We start from the raw sequence: 21587 nt of genomic DNA on the forward strand, positions 1-21587 counted from the left end.
ACAGGAAATTTTGCCCGATATTGAGAGCGACTTAACTCCAACCTCTGCCTCCCGTTGGCAGTCGGTCATACCGGGGATACCGAAGTCGAGGATCTAACTGTTTCACCGGTTCCCCGCGGCTATGAAACGCTGCGTTTCTGCAGGTAATGAAACTCTTGAAAATATTCATCTGTGTATTTAGAAGTAGCGTCAATTGTTTGTTTGTTTACTGCAGGAAGAGTGCGACTGTTGATGCGGCATTTACATATATCGATTTAAAGCTGGTCACCAACACGACATAACTTCTATAATGCGATGCATGAAAGCAACAAGTAGAAGTAGGCATAGAAGAAGTGTCAAACAACATGCAGTCAAAGTGGTTTGCTCCTTCGTAGTGTTGCTCTCCGGTATCGAGCCAGTCAGCCGGGTTGTATTCACTGACATGCAAGATTAATAAGCCTAAGTAGCCGTTAGCTAACTGTTAGCTAGTTAAGTTGCGGGGTCGCGACTGACACTTGGCATGGACCTGAATTCAAATTATACGTAGTTCCTCTGGTTAAAAAACAACAACAAAAAACCCCCACAACATTGTAAAGTACAACTTGCAGTCATTAGGAGACTTTAAAATAGAATCACAAACATTTCGGCATTCCTATCAAATATATGGTAGCACCCCTGAAAACATTTTTGAAACGATTTCGCGTTGTTTGAGTATATAAAAGTTTATTTTTCACTTCAGTTAGTGTCTTTTAATGGGTTGTTTGTATGCCGAACCAACCAGTGGAACACGTGTTATTGAAATCTAGAAATTACGTTTGGGTTTGTACACCCTCACAAAAAAGTACCTCAGTATTTAAGTACCATAGCATCTTTCATCTTTGCCTGGAGTTTGGTGTGACGCATCCTGCAGCTCCAGGTTGGTGAGCCCAGGCACTGAAGTGGGTCAAGACTCATGCTTGTTCTTTCCTTTCTGCCTGCAGCATCGTTTTACTGTACTTTGGTGAGACGTAGTCTTGAACACTCCAGGCTGGGAGTATTTTTAGATTGCCTAATGGTAGGGTTTATTGTGTAAGGCTACATTTACTGCTCCCGTTTCCTCCCGTGTTTCTTTTTGCCTTCCAACCCTCTGTCCTCGCACAAGCTTTTTAACTGCTTGGGTTAGCGGAAAAGGTTCAGACACACAGTAACATGATGATGGGCATGTGAATAAGGTTTAAGAGTTCCATTTCATGAATTCTTGCTGTTTATTTAATCATAAGCTCACTCAAAGTCTTTTCCCATTTCATTTTTAAAACACAGCCGCACAAAATCGAGTATTGACATGGCAAATAAAATTTGAAACTGCTGTTGAGTTAAGTAGTACTGGAATTCTTTGAAGAAAAACATTTTAACATGGAAATTTTAGCTTGAATAGTGCTTGCATTTTTGATAAAGTAGTTACGAGCCTGAAATTGCATTGTAGAGGTTGTGAGTCGGTGACACAAAATGTGTCGTGATTTGCTTTAACTCTCGTCCTCCAACAGGCACATACACTTGATGTTTTCATTTGTTCTTTCATCATTTAAAAAAAAATTGCAGCCTGTGCTGCGGTGATGTCATTTTTGACAGACTGATGATCCGTTTTTCTGTTGACATATTGTAAGTATTTGAAGAATATTTGATTGAGCATTGCAAAAAAGTGTGCGCTTAGTTGAATATTCTTTGTCAGTCATATGAATTTTTTTAGCTCCCTAGTATTGGTATTGAAATCAAAGTAAAAAAAAAAAATAAAATCCTGCATTACTTTGATCCTAGCAGTACACTTTGTGTGTTGTTTAAGCGTCTGTCTTCATTTTGGAAGTTCAGATTTGATAAATTCTTAGTTTATATTCTGAGTGATGGCCATTCCCGTGCGCAGTTGTCTCCAGCAATGTTTAATATTACATCTTTTGTTACACATTCAGAACCACGTGGTTGAGATTTGACCTCTGGAGAGTTTATGATAACAGTCAAAAATCCCTCAAATACCATATCAAGACATTTTGAAACATTGTAGAACTCAAAAACGTTTGACATTTGGAGAGTTTGATTTGTTTTTTTTTGGCCTCATCCAAAATGTGCTGGAAAATCTTGAAAATGTAGAAAAGGAACAAATGTGAGGCAAAAAATTGGTGGGTACACAGTTACACTCCCACTGAACAACTTTTGTTGTCTTTCATAAGGCAAAGTTTAGAAATGTGCTTTGAAAAGTGCTTGAGGTTGACTTGAGAGTGGGTGTAGGAACTCTTCGGGCTCTGGAGAGGCAATTATGGTAAATGTAGATTTGTCTCGTCTACGAGTTTATCTTGGCAAACATTTCCATCGGTTCCCTCTGTCTTTGTGTCAAGGCTGCAGGGATGGACTGTAGGCTGGATGGCTGACAGACAAGAGCGTGGACCAATTACGTGACAAGATGCTGGCTCGGAACCGCTTCCTCCTCCTGGTGGTGGTGGGCGGGGCAGCGCTGGCCATCATCAGTTTCAGTCTCCAGTTCTGTAAGTGTCTTTATGTTGTTGTTGTTGTTTTGTGTGTGTGTGTGTGTGTGTGTGTGTGTAAAACTCAATACATATTTATTTCATCCTTCTTTGAATTGGAAACTGAATGAGACCCTGCTCATCCCAAGAGAAAACATATAAACATCCAAAGAATATCCTGCTTTTAGTGTTTGTCTGTGGATTCTAGGAGAAACTGAACACACACACACACACACACACACACACACACACACACACACACACTTTTTTCTGCTTTGGAATGCTTCAGTGTATACAATAGGTGCTTTTCCCCATGAAGTCATTGTTCAACATCTCCTCTGGTTATTGTCTAGACAGTGTGTCATTGCCAGCTAGTGACTGCAAGGAAACTCAATGCAACGGAAGTGCTTTTGCTGAGCGTAACCCATCGTCTTCCCACACAAGCATATTGGATACGACTTCCATAAATCACACGCAGGATTATAGTGGTCTTCATTGCATCTGATCTTGTATTTTGAACCGCATCTTTTCTGCAAGAGTATCTGGACATTTCCACGCTTTTTGAAGAAACTACATTCCTACATCGTAAAGTCTGGAATGCTTAATGTGTTCACTTCCTTTTTATTTGTTTTTTTTCTTTCAAATATTGAAGAACATTTTGAAACTGCAGCTGACAAAGCCAATTGAACTGCAGCTGCAAGAGTGAGTAATTTTCCCCAACAGGATAAAGCTATAGGGCCTCACTTAGACTCCATCTTCTGGCAGTGAGAGTTATTGTTGTTGACAGTGTGCTTACATCATAGGCTCCACCCTGCCCTGCTCCCTCATTACTGTTGTGGCTTTAAAACGGTGGATTAATTGTTTTGAGTGCCAGCTGCATGGTGGGATAAGTTGAACAGGAGAGCTCTTGTTCCAGAGTCATGGTGAAATAAAAACTTTCTGGTCCTTTTTTTCCCATGATCAGCTGCTCTTTACGTACTAATGAGTGTTTTAAATATAGGATCACAGAAAAATCTGGATTTTATTCATCTGTTTTTTAAAATTTGTAATGAGAAAAAAAAGCCCATGGCTGCCCCTTATTGCCTCTGACACTGTAAGCTTGTCATTTTATTCATGTTTAAACACTGTCCTGGAATACTGCATTGCACCGCACGCTGCCAGAGCCAATGATGATCACTTCCCATTTAAACTGGCCCTTGCACAGCAGAATTTGTGTATGACAGTAATAAAATGGACACAGCCGGTACACAATAGTAGCATCCGCCGGCCAAACCTGTAGACTATAATGCTATCTGGGCGTTCTGATCTACTGTCAGATACATTCAAAATGCTTGAAAATGTTGGTGTATTGTAGGGCTGAAGTTGCCCTCTGCAGATGTATCCTGAAGGGAAAAAAACTCCCTCCATCCATCAGTTTCTTTACAGGCATATTCTCCATAGCTGGCTGGTTGGAGCCTGTCCTAGCATGCAGAGGCTGGATAATATAGTATATTGAACAAGTCTGTCACAGGAAAAACTCACATAGATGATCCGTCACCATCAGTCAGTTCAGGCACCTCAAACGGGAGCTGCAGAAACAGGGTGCAACTGCACCGTCTAGGAAACTGTGTCACACACATGAAAATAAGCAGCATTGAAGAAAATCAGGAACTTGCTGGTTTATCCCTTTTTTTTTTTTACTGAATACCTTAGAATTGTTTTTAGTAAAATTTGCTATCAGAGAAGGAAGATTTTTGTTCTTGTGGATTGTTTCTAAAGCCACTCTGCTCTGCCGTTTCAGCACTCGATCTGAAGGTCTGATATAATTGACGCCACCTCTGCAGGCTGTTATTTCCAGTCTCAATATTTCTTGCACTGTTCTTTGCCACCTTAAATGAGGACACACCTTCCTAATTTCAGACCTCTGTCAGAGCACCTTTTCACTCCGTAATCGCTGTGTTGCTTTAGCTATATCTGCAAGTTTTTGAAGCAGAATATTGCCTTTGGGGAAGTGTGTGTGTGTGTGTGTGTCTGTCTGTGTGTGTGTGCACGTGCGTGCATAATGAAGGGTTCCCACCAGACAGGACTGGAAGAGTGTGGACTATATTTAGCTCTATGTGTGGATGGTACATGTTTTTGTGTATACCCATGGAGTGTTAAACCATTTAATTAAGTGTTGTACTCATTTCTCTCCCTGCTCGAAAACACTCTCATGCAGCTCCCACGATCGTAGACGCATAGAAAATCCCAAATGCTGATTAGTCAGACAATCACATTTGGTGTGGGCGCATGCATTTGCAGTGTTGCAGTGTTGCAGTCTGGCCTGTGTAGTAGTGCTGTGTCTGCACCCACTTATGTTGGGCAGCCAGTTATAAAAGCCCCATTGTGAAGGTTGCTACCACCGAGCTGGCCTCCAAACGTTTGGTTAGCTCATGCAGGCGTGCGTGTGGATGGGTAGGTGAGGGGTGGTGGTGGTGGTGGGGGTGGCAGTGGATGGGGCACACAGTGCTGAAGGGGACAGGTTGGTGGTACTGAATGGACTCCAGTGTGTGCGGCTGCTGGACCTCGAGCTGCTGAGTTGTAGTCAAAATGGTCTCCGCTGTGGCCACGCAACTTCTCCTCTTTCTCGTCGTCGGTGAGTTTACAGAGAAAACTTGTAATTCTGACTAATCATCATCTAAACATCTTCTAATGGCTTTTTTGACAAAGTATGGTTGGATTTTCTTTTCTGCTTTTTCTTAACCAGGCAGCGATGATAAGGTTATTAAAACAAATTAATCTCTCCTCAGTGTCTTCAACTGTTTGAAGATGTCAAATGAGAAGAGTCATCAGTGGGAAATAGCATTAAGGGTCTGTTTTACTCCACTGTCTCAGCAGCTTGTGCTGCAAGTCTCATTGTGTCAAAAAAAAAGAAAAGGTGAGCTTCAGCTATAGAAGTTACACAGGAAACTTTGACTCATTTCCTTTAATAAAAAAGTCGTTTCAAGAACTTTGTAGTTCTTGAATACAAAAATGAAAAAAGAAAAGAAATGTCAAAGGAGAAGTCGAGAGGAGGTGCAATTAGAAAAGTATTGGCAGGCCCATTTAACTTTTCTTTAGTGAGGTTGCATTTATTATTTTTGATTTGTTTTCATTGTAAGTTCATACGTTAATATATTTGTGTAGAAGAAAATTGAGAGTCTGTAGGATACGGTCCAGTGGTGACAAAATGTTGTCAAACCGCAATGAGGCTTGTGACAGTTCAGCAAATAAAACTGCTCCTGTGAGCAACACGACGGACATTATGTACCCAGCTGGAGTAATGGAGGAGTGGAAAATTCTTAGTTTTAGTTGGTAATTTTGAATATCGGAATTCCATCGAGGTGTAAAATAGCAGCGAGTATAACTCGGAAAAGTCATGGCATTTGACAGTGACTATCCAGACATGGGAAAGTTTTGAGAGGTCGTGATAATCTTGCTTCATCTATTCTGTATATTAGTAACTATTTGTGTATGCGTATTTTGTATCACAGCACATAGCTCAGCATAACCTTTAGTTGAATACACTGTGGTAAACGTTGTGGGAGATATTTATGCTCAGTTTTCGCGTGTGAACCCTGAAGCCACACACCTGCATATGAACCCTGAAACTCACACTTTGTCTACAATACAAGATGATTTAAATGTGAATGTTGCCAAAATAAGAAACTGTTAGCTGATCAGACTTGTAGGGGCTGCTCCTCAGTCTCCGCGGTAGGATGTAATATTTACATAGTTGGCTCCTCTGCTATGATTTTGTGTGTGTGTGTGTGTGTGTGTGTGTGTGTGTGTGTGTGTGTGTGTGTGTGAGAGACATAAGTCGGTTTTGGAGATCTGTCTTGCTGAAAGGTCATACGGGTACAACGTCTTTTAGAATTGAATTCTTGTGAATTGGCCTTCAGTTCCCACAACTTCTCTGCTGCTATTGGACCATGTCTCCCCGGGATCACAGGTCACTGGTGTCCAGGCAACATGCGGGTACCATTGAGGGGTTTTGGGGATGCCGAGCTGTTGACATGGAGATGAACTAAACTGTGCGATCTTTATTCTTTCATTTGTTGTGCTCTCATTGTCTCTACCTACAGTGAACCTAATCCCCTCCACTCCCATAGTAGAGGAAACACCTTTCCAGGCTCCAGATGCAGGACTTAGACCCGCTCAAGGAAAGAGCAGAAAACGGGTGTTCCCGGTGCCTCATACGCAGGAGCCGAACCCCATATCTGAGGCTTACAGCTACTGCAACACCCCCAACCGCACCGAGCAGGCCTGGGAGGGTGAGAGCTACACACTCACTCATAGAATCTAGCAAGAGAGAGGGTGGGCTTCGAGTTTGGGGTTTGATAGACAATGAAAACATTTAGCATCATAGCATTTATCTTTCAGGGCTTTAAGAAAAGAAATGTAGGCCGATGCTTGAATCAGCTGATGACAGCGAATCAATGGTTAATCGTGCCATATTTAGTGTGTCACGGCATGGGGGAGGTTTCATTCATAATACTGCAGAGCTCCCGAATGGAATCAGTGTTCCCTGAGGGGGCTGTAAAGATATCCTTCATCGCAGGAAACCAGCGATACGATCCACCACTAATTGAAATCTGGATGCTGTTTCTGTCCCTTAAGAAAGAAAGAAAAAAAACAACCTCCTTTGAGCTTTTAATGAGAAGCTATTGAAAATCAATCACAATCCTGCATTTTATTATCCCCGCGAACATTCTCAAAGCCTGCTGATTTCTTCCTAATTGAAACACACAGTGCGTTCTCTTGCACTCACACTCACACATTTGTTTCTTGATGTTTCTCAAATGCTGCTTCTTTTAAATGAACATTAGTTTATGAAAGAAAATAGCCACTTCTGCGTCATCTTGGATTGTTCTGCTGGGGATGTTGACGATCGCCCAGCTGGATATTGACTGTTACATTGTGTGCTGGCAACTTCTCATCCTCCATCAATTTCACCTCTCCGTTTTAAGGGTTTTATCTGCCTCCCGTCAACTGAGTACAGTTGACGGGAGGTGTCAAGCTGTTTATTCACCAAAAACATGAAAGAAATGTATGTTGTGTTCAACACAGATTATGTGAATGACAGGCTACATGTACCTACTATGTAATTCAATCACATTATTAGAATAAATATTTTTGACGGTAGAAAAAAATGTAAACCTTTTTTTTGGCACGAATAGTTTCATTGGAGTTCCAGATTCTCACGTACAAAAATGTTGTTATCTCATCATGCTTTTTGTGATCCACAGACAAAATATAAATAAGTGGGATGATAGCTGAAGATTTGATCAATTGTGGAAAACTTAAGGTTGACAACAAAAACTGTAGTTTTACAGAAAAACTTGATGACACAACATATTTCACCAGTCTTAATTTGCTCGTGTTCAACTCCAAATATTTTCAAAGGAAATACAACGTAGAAAACAATGTGGGTTATTTTCGTACCCAACCAACCAGTCCAGTACACTTGTTTTGAATATGAGTATAAAGATGGAGGCTATGGGAATTTACAGATGATGATGATGATGATGATGATGATGGTTGTGGTGGGGATGCTTGTTCTTGCAGGTCACAGTCCTGCCGACTACAAGCTGCTGTCAGTTCAGGTGATGATTCGCCACGGGGACCGTTATCCACTCTACTCCATCCCTAAGACCAAACGGCCCGCCATTGACTGCACCCTTTCTGTCAGCAGGTATACACACACACACACCTTTTATGTATAGCACCTCAGTCACCACAGACTTACTTCCTTTCCTCCCTGTTTCTGAAGATGGCACCATGAAGAAGGGGCCTTGGTTACTGACTGGTTGTCATGTACACTGACTTGTTTTGTGATGTGGACATAATCAAAGTTGCTGAAGTGTAGCAGAGGGAAAATGTTATTTGTGGGATTTGGAATGTTCAAATAGAACTCAGTGTACTGAAAATAAAGGGCACATGGGGAAGGACAAGATAATAAGACAAAATGATACAAACATGTGTACCACCATGTTAGAGGCAAATCATTTTTATTGTGCTTTCATATTGAAATAGGCAGCCCTGCTTTCACTTCTCTGTTCGCCCACTTTAATTCATTTGGTTATGGCCCACGTTGCGATTGCTCTGAATTTTCCATCAATTGTGCAACTAATATGTCACATCAAAAACAAATTACAACTTGCACTTCGTATTTGACGAATGTGTTGCACAAAGAAACGGCAGATACAAAAAGAACAAGAAAATTTAGACGGATGCAAGTAAGTTATGAGCCAATATAATGACATTTCAACAAATGGTATCATTGCCAGGCTTGCAGTGTTCAGTGTTTATTTGAGACTGTCTGGAAAAGCAGGAATTCACTTCGCTCACAAAGTGAACAGTATGTAAAATAGTCGTTGTATTTGGCACATTTTCCTTTGTCTTCCCTGGAGTCCCCTGTGTGCCAGATGTTGAATTTAAAAATTGATTATAAATAGCATTACAACAAACAGCTTGCACAATATAGTGCACATGTTTAATGCAGACAAAAAGACAGAAGTAAACAATAGACAACAACCTCAATCACATGGATGTTGGAAGACTCAGTAGGAAAGAAGAAAGTAGATACCTTAATCAGAGACAGGCTTCATGGCCACAGTTTTAATTAAACCAGGCCAGAGAAAAGGATACTTAATGCCCCTGGGATTGAAGCATGATCGGCTCTCCAAGCTGTGAGTTCTAGTCGTTTCTGTCGAGTCCCTAACAAGAGGACCTGATGGAAACAGAGTGTAGAGAAAGTGAGACTCATCAGTTACTGAGTATATCCTCCTACAAAGACTGCCGGCTCGTTGGCAGCTCTCCGAAAATGTCCTCATTCAGTGAAAAGATCGTTTTACTTTTCTGTAGTTTTGACAATTCATACGTCTTTGTAAAGTGAGGGCAGCAAGGACTTCTTTGTCATTCGTTGGTTTTATTGTATGTTTCAGCAGCGGTGGGTGGAATGGATCTACATCTGTGCCTCTGTGCTTTGGTGCCTTGGATGCACACTCGTAAACACACGTAATCTGTCAAATTGACAGTCTTGTCTCACTTGATTTAATCATCAGCAAAGCAGGTTTGGTGAGGCTGAGCTGCGAATGACTGCAGTACTCCTACCGAAACATGAGAGCGAAATAAACACCCGCATTTAGATAGATAGATAGATAGATAGATAGATAGATAGATAGATAGATAGATACATGATAGATAGATACATGATAGATAGATACATGATAGATAGATACATGATAGATAGATACATGATAGATAGATACATGATAGATAGATAGATACATGATAGATACATGATAGATAGATAGATAGATAGATAGATTGACTGATAGATAGATAGATAGACTGATAGATTGACGGATAAACAGATGGATAGATAGATATAGACATGACTAACACTGCTCTGATTTCTAACATAACCTTTCTTTTGATATGCACCTCCACATCCCTTTGGATGTTTTATTTTTATCACAAGGTGTGTTAATTCACCTTCTTTGGGAGCTGTGTTCCCTTAGTTCAAATGTATTTTTTTTGTCCAACAAAGCTTTGACTGCAGCCACATCAACCGTGCACATCTGGGCCGAGCTTGTTCTCTGTAATCTTTTGAGCTGGCAAAGAAGACACACAGTTGCATCACGAGACCATTGATCCGCCCATGTCCATTTGATTATTAGTTATTGAAGATACTCTGAACTTGAGCTGAAGGTAAGCTGTCCAAAGACGTATGATTTGTCAAACGGTTCGAAAAATTACAGATAATGAAATGCATCATCCTACCATTTTGTAAAAATGCTTGAGGCATTTTTCTCGTCTGACTCAGTAGTAAATATTTTGATCAGACAATGTGAAGGAGTGACTTGACTCTTATGCAAGTGACATCAGATGTTTCTGTAGGTTGGGTTGAGATACAGGATGAAGTCAGTTCAATAAATAGCTCACTCTCACCTGTAACTCAGGTTTCCATTCATATATCCATCCATTTTCTATTAAGCTTATCCGTTAAGAGCAGTGCCTATCCCAGCTGACATTAGGTGAAAGGCGGGGTTCACACTGGGCAGGACGCCAGTCCGTCGCAGGGCTATGAGGAGAAACTAGAGGCTCAGTATCTTGCTTAAGGATACAGGGACATGGTCACCGGGGGAAGTGAGGATTGAACCAGCGACCCTTCAGTTGCTAGACGGCCACTCTACCTCTGAGCCATGCCACCCCCTGTTTCAATTAAACAGTAATGCAAAACTGAATTAAATTTTCAGATACCCCCAAAAAAAAACCTAAATGTATTTTGTGTGTCCTTCCATTGATTTTATTTAAACATTAGGAGTTGGTTCATTGAGATAAGCACCACGTGGTGCTCTATGCTCCCTTCTGCCACTGTAGAATTCAGAGAACCAGTCAATCCTGAAAGGAATGCAGATATAAACAAAGAAAACAAAAAAACAGGGTAAGGCTTAATTCCTGGCTCACAGTCGTGGCAACAGCTGCATAACTTCCTCTTGGCATCTTAGTACATGAAACACAATTGTAGGGTTCCCATTATTCTGAAAGAGTAGTAAATGACTCTGTATTATCATGTAGTCGTCTGTCAATCATGTATCATCATGATATGATGATCATATATATATATATATATATATAGATAGATAGATAGATAGATAGATAGATAGATAGATAGATAGATAGAGATATATATATAGATATATATAGATATAGATATATCTATATATATAGATATAGATATATCTATATATATAGATATATATAGATATAGATATATCTATCTATATCTATATATATAGATATAGATATAGATATATATATAGATATATATAGAGAGAGAGAGAGATATAGAGATATATAGATAGATAGATAGATATCTCTCTCTCTCACACACACACACACACACACACACACACACACACACACAGCCGAAAGCACCAGAAGGGAAGTGTCCACATGAACAACATAGTAGATCCAGTTAATTTTCAAAATAAAACGGCAAGTGTAGACCCCTTGAGGACAAAACAGATGGAAAAGGACAGAATGTATGAAACCACAAATGCTAAACACAGAAACTGAGGGACTGCAACCACAGAATCCGTGCAGATTTGTAAAAATAGACGCAACACAACCCTAACCCGCTGCACAGGGGAAGGAGGTAAATGGAGTTGCGTCCAGAGCACAGTGGAATCATGACCTGTGTACATAAGGACTATGCAAAAGGCCTTCTCCTGCAGTCAGTCTTTGCCTGAGCATGTTGACTGACCCTCCTCCTCAAGCCGGCCAATCAGTGTTTTTACAATAGCCGAAATATTTCCACACTGCGGACTTTCTTAGATGGGGTGGGGGTGGGGGTTTCCTCCGGGGGGCTCCTCACGTGCATCTCCCTCAGCCATTATCCTAACAACACAAGACAGTCAGACATGTGGCCAGGGCACTTTATCTCTGGGAAGCAGCTGATACCGGGGGGAAGGTATGATTGCCAATCCGAGTGGTTTTGATACTGTGATTTTTTTCAAACCTAGAACGCGGATCCCTACCACACAGACAGACTCCAGTCAGCTACTGGATTCAAACTCAGAACCTTCTTGCTGTGAGAGACAGTTTAAACTATTAATAAAACCATTAAAATCTTCTTTGGGGGAGAGGTGCAGCCATTGCACTGACATTTCCAGCCCTTTCACTTTCCTTTAATGATTTCTGTTTCTATAATCCAATGAATGGAGTTAAGTGTGGATTATTTGGCGTTGGAATTCAAGTTGGACTATTAAAGGCTTGTATATACGTGTGTCATGTAATTATTTAGCTAGTTGCTTTTTTCAGGCTATAATTGTAGAGATGAGCAGTAGCATGTGGCCTGGGCTTGAGCCTTGCTGAGTGTGTGTGAGTGAGTGTGTGTGTGTGTGTGTGTGTGTGTGTGTGTGTGTGTGTGGGCACCAGCTCGCCGACCCACTGTCTCTGTCTGCGGTTAATTGAGCTCTCTTCAGAGAGGAATGTCTCCGCTCTCTTCCCTCCTCTTCTTCGACCAATTCAGTCTTTGTAGATGTTTTTTTCTGTCTATCAGCTCTTGGTATGTGTGTGTTCCCATCATCCCATTGACTTTCATTTTTTTTGTCGAGTGCACCCACTCATCTTAGACCACACTATCTCATTTCCTCTTCTGTCTATTCCTCCCTCTCATTTATCAGCTGTCCCTCTCTCTCCTCATCTGTCCATCCCTATCGCCCTCACTAATCTCTTTCCCCTGCCCTATCCAGTGATAATAATCCCTGCTTAATGTAATTGGGCTCTGTAATCTTTGGTAAGCAACAATCAGCCTAATAGACAGCCCGGCTCTCTTTGTCCTCACTAGTGTCCCCAATCGCTGACATCCAGCCTCCCTCTGCAGCCAATTACATCGAGATGGTCCCAAACTCTCCACAGCTAACTGATGTACCGGCGACATAGCAGAATGATCACCAGGGGGAGTATTTGCTCTCAGACCTGCAGTTCATCTCAAATCTCACAGATCTTTTTCCTCATCACATTTAAACACGAGGAACATCTCCCCTATTACCCTGTCGGTGAATATTAAACTGTGACGATTCTGGGGACGGGGATTGGGTCAATCCTGACAACAGCTGCTGATGCACCAAATAGAAATAATGCACACAGAAGAGATCAGAGTGGTGCCTTGAAGCCCACGTCCTCTGTTCATGAGTGTTTGTACAAAAACTGGAGATTTTCCCAAGTGATTTACATTTCTGATGTAGTTGTTATGTGAACTCAAGCATAATGACTGTGGGTTTAATTTAAAGGTAATGACAGAGAGGTTTGTAGATTTTTGATTCATCGCATGATCACTATGGAAACTGTGTGTGTGTGTGTGTGTGTGCCCCCTCCAGACTGATTTTTTTTTAATCCGTGAGAGCTGAGCTACAGCTCCCACAGATTTGTGAAATTAAACTGTAATCTTCAGTCATCTCTCCTCTATCAGATCACCAACTGCTCCTCTTGCTGCCTACATCTCTGTTTGTGTGTGTGTGTGTGTGTGTGTGTGTGTGTGTGTGTGTTTTCAATGTTCAAGTGTGTATTTGAGACCCAAGGCAACAAATTCTTTCATCTTTTTATATCCATCTTCCATACTCCCACCCACACATATTGAACAGTGCAGCTGACAGGCAGTCTTGTGTTAGGGAGACACCTTGTGGTGGGTGAAGGAAGTGGGCTTGACATCCTGTCACGTTGAGAATGTATGTAGATATAGGAACTGAGATGTTTCTCAATAAATTCTCATTCACATTTCTCCAGAACAATGATAGTTTTCAGACAAACATTCCCTACTGTGTGGTTTAAAAGTTTTGTCACATTTTGTGTATTAATTTTGAGGTTTTTGTATGTTTGTCGGACAAATCAAGCAACTGTTTTTTCTTATTATTTTCTTGAAAACTGATGATTCAGAATTTAATTTTCAGTAATGAAAATAAAAGCATCAGCGCATACTTATTTTTTAATTTTTTTATCTACAGACTATATTTTTAGGAGGAGAAGGTTATTGAAGACAAAAACAGAATAGTGGAGGATTTACAGAGAGGCACTACATATCTTTTTTTTTTTTTTTTCCTTCTTCTTCTTTTGGCTTGCTTCCTGGCATCATTGGGTGGACCCCTGAGAGTACACATAGCCCAGTTTGGGAATGAGGGCCTTACTAGTATACACCAGACCACAATACATTCTTCGCTGCTGCAGCAAATAATGCAAACTAATTCAGTGGGAAACGGTAACACCATTGTTTGTACTGTTATTTTGAGCACCTTTTATTGATAGCACACATGAAAGAAAATGTCAAAACAATGAACAAGATTCAGGTCCGGCCCATTGGTGGACAATAATACAACTGCTCTGACTGCATCTCACAAGCCAGCAGTCCTCCTGCTCTTACATTTATATAGAACCATTTGTAACAGCTTGACAGAAACACTTCCCTCTGTGAAGTGGATTGTTTCTCACACCTGCGTGCCCTTGACGTAGATTATTGTACGATAAGATATACCACGCAGTATAGTATATGTTTTCCAAGTGGCACCATCGTCATCAATCTCAGAACAATTCTTACTCCAAATCATTTCAGAACTGTGACCCGTTTGTTCCAAATACAATGAGGCTTGAAACAATGCAGTGTTGTAATGTCCGTCTCTCGGCTCTGTGTATCTTTTACCAACCACAGGAAGCCTTCTCACCCCCTACTGAACTCCTTCATTAGTCACATGGGCCAGGGGGGTCTTGGCATCTGGGAATCCCCGTTGAGCTCTGTCCCCCGCCTGCCCAACCACAGTGCCTGTGAGATGGGAGAACTCACTCAGACAGGTAGACTTATCTCAACCATCTAAGACTGGAACTTTCACAGGTTTCAGATCAACTTCATACCTTCCTTCATTCGCCTTGTGTTACTCTCGTAATTGAGCTGAATAATCCCAATCCTGTCAAACTTCCTCTGCATCTTCCTGCAGGCGTGGTGCAGCACCTGCGCAATGGGCAGCTCCTCCACCAAGCCTACAAGCGTCACAATCTCCTCCCCTCAAGTTGGTCACCCCGCCAAGTGTGGTTGGAGACCACAGGTAAGAGCCGCACTCTCCAGAGCGGACTGGCCCTCCTTTATGGCTTTCTCCCAAACTTTGACTGGAAGAAACTGACTGTGCATCACCAGTGGAGCACATTGTTCTGTGGCTCTGCCTGCGACTGCCCTGCCAGGAACAGATACCTTGAGGAGGAGCAGAGGAGGCAGTATCGGCTAAGAGTAGCTGATATGGAACTGGAGAGGACATATGTGGATATGGCACGCACTCTGGGTGTGCCCACTCGGCAGCTTCGAGCTGCAAACCCAATAGACTCTCTTTTGTGCCACCTTTGCCATGGCCTTTCTTTCCCATGCATTTCCATGGTAGTTGGTGCCACCAGTGGATGTCTGACAATGGCCCAGTTTGCTGTGATTCGCCGGCAGCAGCTAGATGACGAGGTGGATCGTAGAAGAGTTGGTTTATACCGTAAATATGCCATTCTGGCCATGTACCCCTACCTCAACCGAACAGCCACCAAGATGGAGCGAGTTGCCAAGGGCAGTGAGGCTGGCCGGCAACCACGAGCAAGTGGTGAAGAGGTGTTCACCCTCTCTTCAGCTCACGACGTCACCATGGCACCCCTGCTGAGCGCCCTGGGACTGGATGAAGCTAGGTTTCCACGCTTTGCAGCAAGAGTGGTCTTTGAACTGTGGAAGAGTCCCAAAATGACACAAGGGCAGCTGAAGAAGAGGGCTGGCAAAGGCGAGAGGTTGAAGGAGAGGGATGGGGAACCGTTCATCAGGGTGCTGTACAACGGCGAGGATGTGACTTTTCACACAACATTCTGTCGCTCCCTCGATCACCACGTCAGCCTGCCACTCTGCCCTCTGAAGAACTTCTTGTCTTTTGTCAGGAGAGACATGTTCAGTGTTGTTAACGCTACTTCCTACCAGGAGGCCTGCTACAGACGCTTTGGTTGACAGATGGAGTCGAGAGTCACTGCGGGTGCAGCAGTAAGAGCTGGCAGATGGTTGTACTTCCTGATTTTTTTTTCTTAATACTGTTTTCCACTTAAAAAGCTGCACTCACACGCTTATCATATTGTCAAATGAAGATGTTTTTCCACATCTTTTAACATTCCAGAGGACAAACAGAAGGCCCGGCAAACATTAACACCTCTTTTTATCACAAGTTGTTCTGAGGTTTTAATGGGCTCCTGTTTGAAATAAAGGATTAACGAATGAAAATAACTTTAATTATCACCTGAGAACATTTTCAAGGTTCACCTTCGTTAATGTGTACGATACATCATCATTCAAGGGAAGTTGTATGGCACTTAGCCACTTTATGCCTACATTCCATATGGAATATTACATTTTCAGTATTTGTCTGTTAGAAAAGGGAACATTAACACTGGAAATAATATGTTGTATTTATCATTCCTTAGACTGTGTCATATTTTCAATGAAAAATACACCACAGGATAGTTTGAGCCGCATTAATCTACAATTCATTTTTCACGTAGCACTCAAGTGTAATGTTCATTTGTTGTAGTTGTTCGGTTGAGTTTCTATTCACCTCTCTGAGGACCAGCGTGGAGTATTTAGTGGCATCTGGTGGCAGGGATGCAAACTGCCACCAGCACATACTTCTGAGCAAGCAGGAAAAACCAACGGTGGCCTTCAAGGTTTGGCACATAAATGGTTAACTGTGTTTGGTAATAATGCCATCACTGGTCTCTTGTCTAGATATCCAGGGAACAAGGGCGATTATACACAAGTACGAACTTATACTGCCCATAGATCCTCTGAATGCTGAACACTGGTCTCTTCAAATTAACAGTGGTACTGTCTTTTTCAAAGTAATTTTAATTTTTGTTTTCATTTGGGGTTGTAACACTGTTGTTGAACCATTTCACTGCAGTGTAAGAGGCAATATCAGTTCTTATGTTGCCAATCCTCTACTTTTTTTTTTGCTGGACGGAAAAGAGGTTCATCATGATCAGACGTCTTACTGTAAAGCACTTGGGAAGTTAAATAAATGCTCTCATGTTTTAATTTTCTCTGTCGCATTTGTGTCCAATATTGCAGGGATTGTTTTCGGCGATGAATTGTGTTTACTGGTGCTGCAACAATCTGGATATGGAAGAGCTCTCAAATGTCTCTTGCGACAGTCAACCACTAGGTGGCACATGAGCTCCATATCATCCAGACTCACCCTGGGCCATCTGCTACCATCAGTTATGTGCCTTGTCAACTGTGCTGCAGGAGCCAAGCACAGAGTTGTACAGTGCATTTGTACAAATGTAAAAACCTTGAGTGGCTATTCCCAAACATGAGACAACCCATGTGTCATCATTAAGAACATAATACAACGTTGACAGGTTATCAATTGTACAGCTCATTTTCAGACGTACTTTAGCGTCTCTGCTCTGTTTTCTTCCCTCTCGGAATCCTCAGAATCACAAGAGGATTGACTGACAAAATGCAATAATGAGAAGGGGTCAAGTAAATTACATTTGCAGACTATGGACATTAGATTTTCCCAGGCTGCACAGAACTTTTTTTTACCAAAACATAAAAGGTTGTACAGTGGATGCTGAAGATTGATTATGGATTAATATTTATTTGTGAGGTCTACGAAGTTAATTTGGGGAGTAAATACTGATGCATTTAATTTACATCCATGTTTATTTTGGGTTGAATTCTCTTCTCTGACAGGAATAATACCTTGGATTAAAAATCATTTTAGTTGCTGAGTCACTCAACTTCGGTTCACATCTCGATCACAAAGTTCAGGCGGACCACAGAAGTCTATGCAAATGTGTTCCCCAACTTTTCCCCGGTCACATCCAAACCTTATTTCCCATGTAAAAGCCATTATGTCATGCTTGTTAATGACAGGAGCTAACCTTCGCTGGCTGGTCAGATTACTCCCGCACTTGTCCTGCCCTCTCCCACCAACGCCTCTCCCTCCAGGCCCTGACACCCGTCTACCACCCACATTTCTGATGTCATCCCGCCTGAGCGAGGTGGAGCAGTCATTTCTTCCCACCACAACTCCCTTAATCTTCAATGCTGTTACGGTGCCTCTGGCTTTGGCTTATGTGTCTCTCACTGTGTGTGTGTGATAGAGAGAGAGCTGGGAAGTAAAGACAGATCAAGGTGAATGTATTGTGTGCTTGTGCCTCTCAGTGTGAACATTCACCTCAGAACAATGTCAGCTAACCAGTCGGACGACCAGCAGTCAACAGTAGCACAGTGGCTGCAGAAAACATGTTGCATGGTTGAAGAGATGATGGGAAGACAGATGTCTGACTTGTCATGTGGTCAGCGTCGTTAAGAACCAAAGATGGATGAGACTTTGTGGTTATAGTTTCACATTAACCTCACAAAATCAGCCCCGGAATCTCCCCTTTCTCCAAAACCATGTTTGTGGTTGGATGAATTCAAGGAGAGATTGGATTTCATGTTGTGAGGAGGTTTCGGGAGGAGGGACAGCAGCTACTAGAATCCGGCTGAAACGAGCCAAGTCTTGTCCAGGGGGAGCTGCTAGTCATTCTGATGCCACCACTGAAAACACTCCAGCTTCCCACACTGGGTTCTCCAAGCTCTAAATCCACCATAATTCATTAGCAATGAGCCATTAGAGTATGTGTGAGAATGACAAATTGTAGATTTTACTCTCCTGGTGATTATCTTCCCATATGCAGTTGTAGGCTGACCGTCCAACCCAGTGTGATTGGGAGTCAAGCTGTTCATTTGGGAATCTGATATTACACTAGATGAGATGTGGATGACACCTGCAAAAAAGAAGCTGTAAACCAGCTGTTCCACATTTTGTTGAAGGAAAATAAAAATGGTGCTCCTTCTTTGACAGTAATCGTGATGAGATAGTTGTAACTCTGATGTTAAAACAGTATCATGTGAATGTGCTAAGCAGTAGCAGTCTCTGCACAAATGGTCAAATACAGAATGTCGTCCCTGCAGCACTATTCTTGAATGTATAACGATACATATTCAACAAACTGACCTTAGCTTGCACTATTTTTTTTAACACAGAGCATAAATTGCAATACTCAAGTAAAGCACAAGTAACTTCTACATGTGAGTACATGACTTCAGTAAAAGTACGTAGCTACATTCTGCTTCCCGCTGAGTCACTAAAGATGCCATTTAAAATAAAAAGTAACGAGAAGTCAACACTCGAGCAACTCAGTCTATCGTTACGGACGCCATTTCTACATTAACAAAGCAGCTTTTCTGCCCTCTGATCCGTAAAGACAAAATTTACTATTTGAATTGCTTGGTCTCTAGAAAGCAACACAACAAGCTAGCTGAGGTTTTGTGCCCAGCTAACTCAGATTATATAGTGAAATAGTAGGTGCTTGGAAGAGGAATGGAGGAAACTGTTCCCAGTTTAATCTTAAAAAAAAAAATCTGTGCAGAATGGAGGAAGCTGTTCCCAGTTTAATCTTAAAAAAAATAATCTGTGCAGCCTGGGAAAATGTGCCTCTCAAGCTATTAGCTAGTTAGCATAAAAAGAAACGAGGCAGATTTAGGTCAGAAATGAATACATTTGCATATACAAAACCTGCACTAATAAAACTACAGATTTATAGATTTAAGCTTTGGTACAGGTAAAACAAAAAAGATATATTGTACTATGCAGTGATGCTAATGTGAGGTGGATTTTGTTAGCTTTGGATGCTAGCTTCTCCCTCCTTTGTGCTAACTGAGCAGTTTCAAGCTTTCTAGTATGCAGCAAAGTGAGTAAGTGTAGTCTTAAAATGTCAATGAAATTCCTTTTTCTGCATGCCCTGTCAAGGGAAAATCTCTAGTATTGTTTTTTTTTTTTTTTAAATCCATTGAGCCTTTAAATTAATATTCTAGGCACATCGGGAGACATTTTTGAGGGGTGACGTGACAGACCATAACACTGTGTGTTAAGTTGAGGGTCAGCTAATTGGGGTCTGCAGTATGTGTGTGTGCCCTGTCTATCAGTGTCTAGACTCTGCCACCAGTGTGTTTTCTCAGATGTGTGGCTTTATTAAGCCCTTTACTTAAGTAAACAACCAGGCTACCATGTGTGTGAGTGTGTGTGTACACGCGTGCATATACATAGCTTACTGCTCATACAGCCTGATGCTCCTTGTGCCCACTTACCTGTTAGTGATTTATTGAGATAAGAGCAAGTTCTCGTTAGCTAAAATAATCAGGATTTATGAGTCTCCCTGTGCTGTAAGTGACTGGCCAGAGGCTTTGGCCCACACAGACGCACACGGTCAAGCTAATTGAGTTTGGTCATTACTGTGTCAGTCTTCTATCAAGCGTTCAATCAATCACTCATCAATCACAGAAAACACACACACACACACACTCTTAATAAGTAGCAGCCTGTTTTCAGTCTTTAAACACTTTTAAGCATTTTGGGGTGCTGTATGAGCCCTTTTTCTTTAAAGATGTGTGCATGTGTGTGCATGTGTGTGTATGTGTGTCACACTCTGACGTTTCTTTCTCCCGTCTCTGGTGATATTTGCGTCTTTATTATCTCCTCTCATCTACGCCTGCCCGTGTCTTCTATCTTTAGTTGTTGGACACTCTGTGAATGCTTGTGTCTAGCAGGAATCGGGAGTGTGTGAAACACCCTCTCGAATGCAAATGGTTACAGACCCTTCTCACCATTCTAGAGGGGAAAGTGAGACGGACAGACGAATGGAATACAGTGAATAGAGCGATAGAGATGCATACAAATGTACAGCAAGTCAAGAAGGGGTAGCGAGAGACTGAGCGAAGGAGGGGGATAAAAGCGTTTGGTAAATAGGTCAGGCCTGTCTGCCATCCCAAGCACATAGACACAGTGTGCAGCCCCCAGAGAGAGAGACCCAGACTGTACAACATGCTGCCGGAGAAGAGACGACAAGAAGAAAGAGGGACGGCAGAGCAGAAAGATAGAGAGATAAAGTTGCAGATGCCAAGCAAGAGGGACAAATGTGATCAGAGGGACAGACAGTGGTGGAATGAGACTTTAAAGACCCTGTATGCAAGTTTGATAACCAGCCAGCATCAGTCGTACCACTTTGTTCCTCTTAAAGGGATGTTGAATAAGTGGGTGGATCCACTCTAAGCTCCTCATTTCTATGCCAAGCCAAGATCATTAAAAAACATGTTAAAAAAAGAAAATGGAAGAGAACAAAACCAGAATGCATTTTGCAACATGTCAATACGTTGAAATGACAATAAAAACATTCCAATATAAAACACAAAGCATAAGTCTGTGATATCGCTCACTTCCCAACTATGTGAGAACAGATGAGTATAAATTCAAAGCTTCACCACTATGAACCTGCACAACCTCCAGAGCCAACGATTTTTTTTTTTTTCCTTTTCCATCCATTTGAGGTGCGTGTGCTTCTATTGGGCCTGGAATATTACCTTGGGTGGTTAGACTGAAAAAAAGAAGCACTGGGTGGGTACATCATAAAACATATATTTATTAGAAATTTGGATCTAATAAACATATTGGCCTTATTGATCAATTATTAATTTTCTGGCAATATGCAAGACAAGGACCA

At 41.7% G+C, this 21587-nt stretch overlaps 1 protein-coding gene across 1 annotated transcript; it reads left to right on the top strand.

Moving 5' to 3' along the window:
* On the top strand, positions 1-17062 carry pxylp1 (2-phosphoxylose phosphatase 1). The gene is made up of 6 exons (XM_086215977.1): positions 1-143; positions 2346-2492; positions 6554-6742; positions 8037-8163; positions 14683-14822; positions 14966-17062. The coding sequence occupies exons 2-6, from the start codon at positions 2411-2413 to the stop codon at positions 15991-15993; spliced, it is 1566 nt and encodes a 521-aa protein (XP_086072103.1). The 5' UTR covers positions 1-143; positions 2346-2410; the 3' UTR covers positions 15994-17062.
* Positions 17063-21587: the final 4525 nt, after the last annotated feature.

The sequence above is a fragment of the Aulostomus chinensis genome, chromosome 10, assembly GCF_037954235.1.
Source record: "Aulostomus chinensis isolate RoL2024-O1b breed Wild chromosome 10, RoL_Achi_v1.0, whole genome shotgun sequence".
Lineage (NCBI taxonomy): Eukaryota > Metazoa > Chordata > Actinopteri > Syngnathiformes > Aulostomidae > Aulostomus > Aulostomus chinensis.